The sequence below is a fragment of the Pteropus vampyrus genome, unplaced genomic scaffold (assembly GCF_000151845.1).
Source record: "Pteropus vampyrus isolate Shadow unplaced genomic scaffold, Pvam_2.0 Scaffold1000004986, whole genome shotgun sequence".
In the NCBI taxonomy this organism is placed as follows: domain Eukaryota; kingdom Metazoa; phylum Chordata; class Mammalia; order Chiroptera; family Pteropodidae; genus Pteropus; species Pteropus vampyrus.
The window spans coordinates 1-1740 of NW_011919388.1; the positions used below are offsets into that span (position 1 = coordinate 1).

At 69.0% G+C, this 1740-nt stretch overlaps 1 protein-coding gene across 1 annotated transcript; it reads right to left on the reverse strand.

Moving 5' to 3' along the window:
* Positions 1-320: 320 nt before the first annotated feature.
* LOC105311570 (potassium voltage-gated channel subfamily KQT member 2-like) lies at positions 321-1600 on the reverse strand (the record flags this gene model as incomplete). Its single annotated transcript, XM_023527149.1, has 3 exons — positions 321-460; positions 758-884; positions 1512-1600. Coding segments are annotated over 3 exons (356 nt in total), but the record flags the coding sequence as incomplete, so codon positions are not given.
* Between the last annotated feature and the right edge of the window lie 140 nt (positions 1601-1740).

The following is a 1740-nucleotide window of genomic DNA, read 5'->3' on the forward strand; positions in this document are numbered from 1 at the left end:
GTTCCTTTTTTTGGGCCACAAACGCCCTGATCCAGGCCCAGACAGGAAGACAATGGGAAATGCGGAAGTTGGTTATGGAGCCTGAGGCTAGGCCTTTTTGGCGTTCCTGAAACAGGGGAGGGGTTCGGGACAGGACGGGGAGGCTGCAGCCCCCCCTGTGGGGGTTTTTTGGCATTGAGGGCCATGAAGCCCCCACGTCCGTGAACACAGAGAGCAGAGAGAGGGAGCAAACGGCCGGCTTTGCTGACCAGCGACCCCGCCTTGGTGCCGCCCCCGCCGCTCACCTTGCTGTGCGGGTAGACCCAAGAGCCCAAGAGCTTTCAAGTGCCGCCGCGCCGGTTCATGCGGATCATCCTCCAGATTTGCAGGAAGCGCAAGCTGCGCAGCGCGGACGTGGCGAACCCGTTGCCCTGGGAACCGGCGGCCAACACGGCGATGGAAGCGACGAACCCCATGAAGTTTGCGGGACGCGGCGGTGAGGCAACCGGCCCTGCGCCCCGGCCCCGCCCCGGCTGCGGGTGGGAAAGGGCCCCAACCGCGGTTCCGGTTTCAAAGGGACAGACGGGTCACCGGCAAGGCGCCCGTGGAACCCGCTGTTCGCCTCGCCCCGCCCGGGAACGCCTGCCTCTCAGGCCTCGATGACCACGCGCTCTGGCGCCCAGGCAGGCGCCGGCCCCCCGGGGCGCACGCGGACACCGAGGTCCTTCCTGCGCCCCCCCCCCCCCCCCGCTGGTGCCCCTCCCCCGCCGGGCCTCACCGATCACACAGAAGGGCTTCCGGGCGAACTTGAGCCGGCCCCTCCAGCCGCGGTAGCGACAGCAGCAGCCCGCCGCCCAGACGCGCACGAAGTACTCCACGCCGAACACGACGATGGTCACGATCTCCTGCAGGGAGGCGGCAGCTGAACCACCGCTGGGCAGGGGCCTGAGCTGGTCAGTGGGGGATCCTGTGCTGTGTGAGCTGGTGTCAGTGGGGGGCCGACCCCCGCCTGGGGCAGCCTCAGGAGAGGGTAGGGAGGGAGCGCTCCCCAGAGGGGCATTCTGGGCCAGGGAGGGCCCTGTCACCAACAGCAGCGCAGAAAGCATGCTGCGGCGCCACGCCCCTCACAGGGTTCCCCCACCCAGGGAACACCCCCATCTCCACCGGGGAGGAGGCCACCTGGGCCCGCGGGATCCAGCGACAAAAGAACGTGGGAGCAGTGGGGGTGGGGGCCGTCAGGCACGGTGACGACACAGGGTGGGGCATAACTGGGTGCTGGGGTGTTGGGGGGAAGGATGGGGGAGCTGGGAATGCTGTGACAGACGCCGCAACATCACCGATGTCGGCAGGGGAGGCCGTGAGCGGCCACGGGGCCACCAGCAGGAGCCGGTCAAGCAGGGCTTCTGCGTGCGTGGAGGATGGGGTCCACGGGAGGAGGCCCGGCTGGCACAGGGGGCGGGTCCAGGGTTCAGAGGCTCCACAGCAGTGGGACAGGGTGGGGACGCTGGCGCCCGGCCCCTGCGCGGGCTCACCAGGATGTAGAGCGCGCCCTCTGAGCTCTTCTCGTACTCCTTGATGGTGGAGAACACAGACAGCACGAGGCAGAGAAGACCAGCAGTAACTGCGGGGAAGGGGGGTGGGGTCAGCGGGGCGGGGCTGGTCAGAGGGGCGGGGCGGGTCTCAGTCAGAGGGCGGGCGGGCTCAGTCAGATGGGCGGGAGCGGAGCGCACTGCAGCCGCCTCCACTCCCACCAGCACCCTG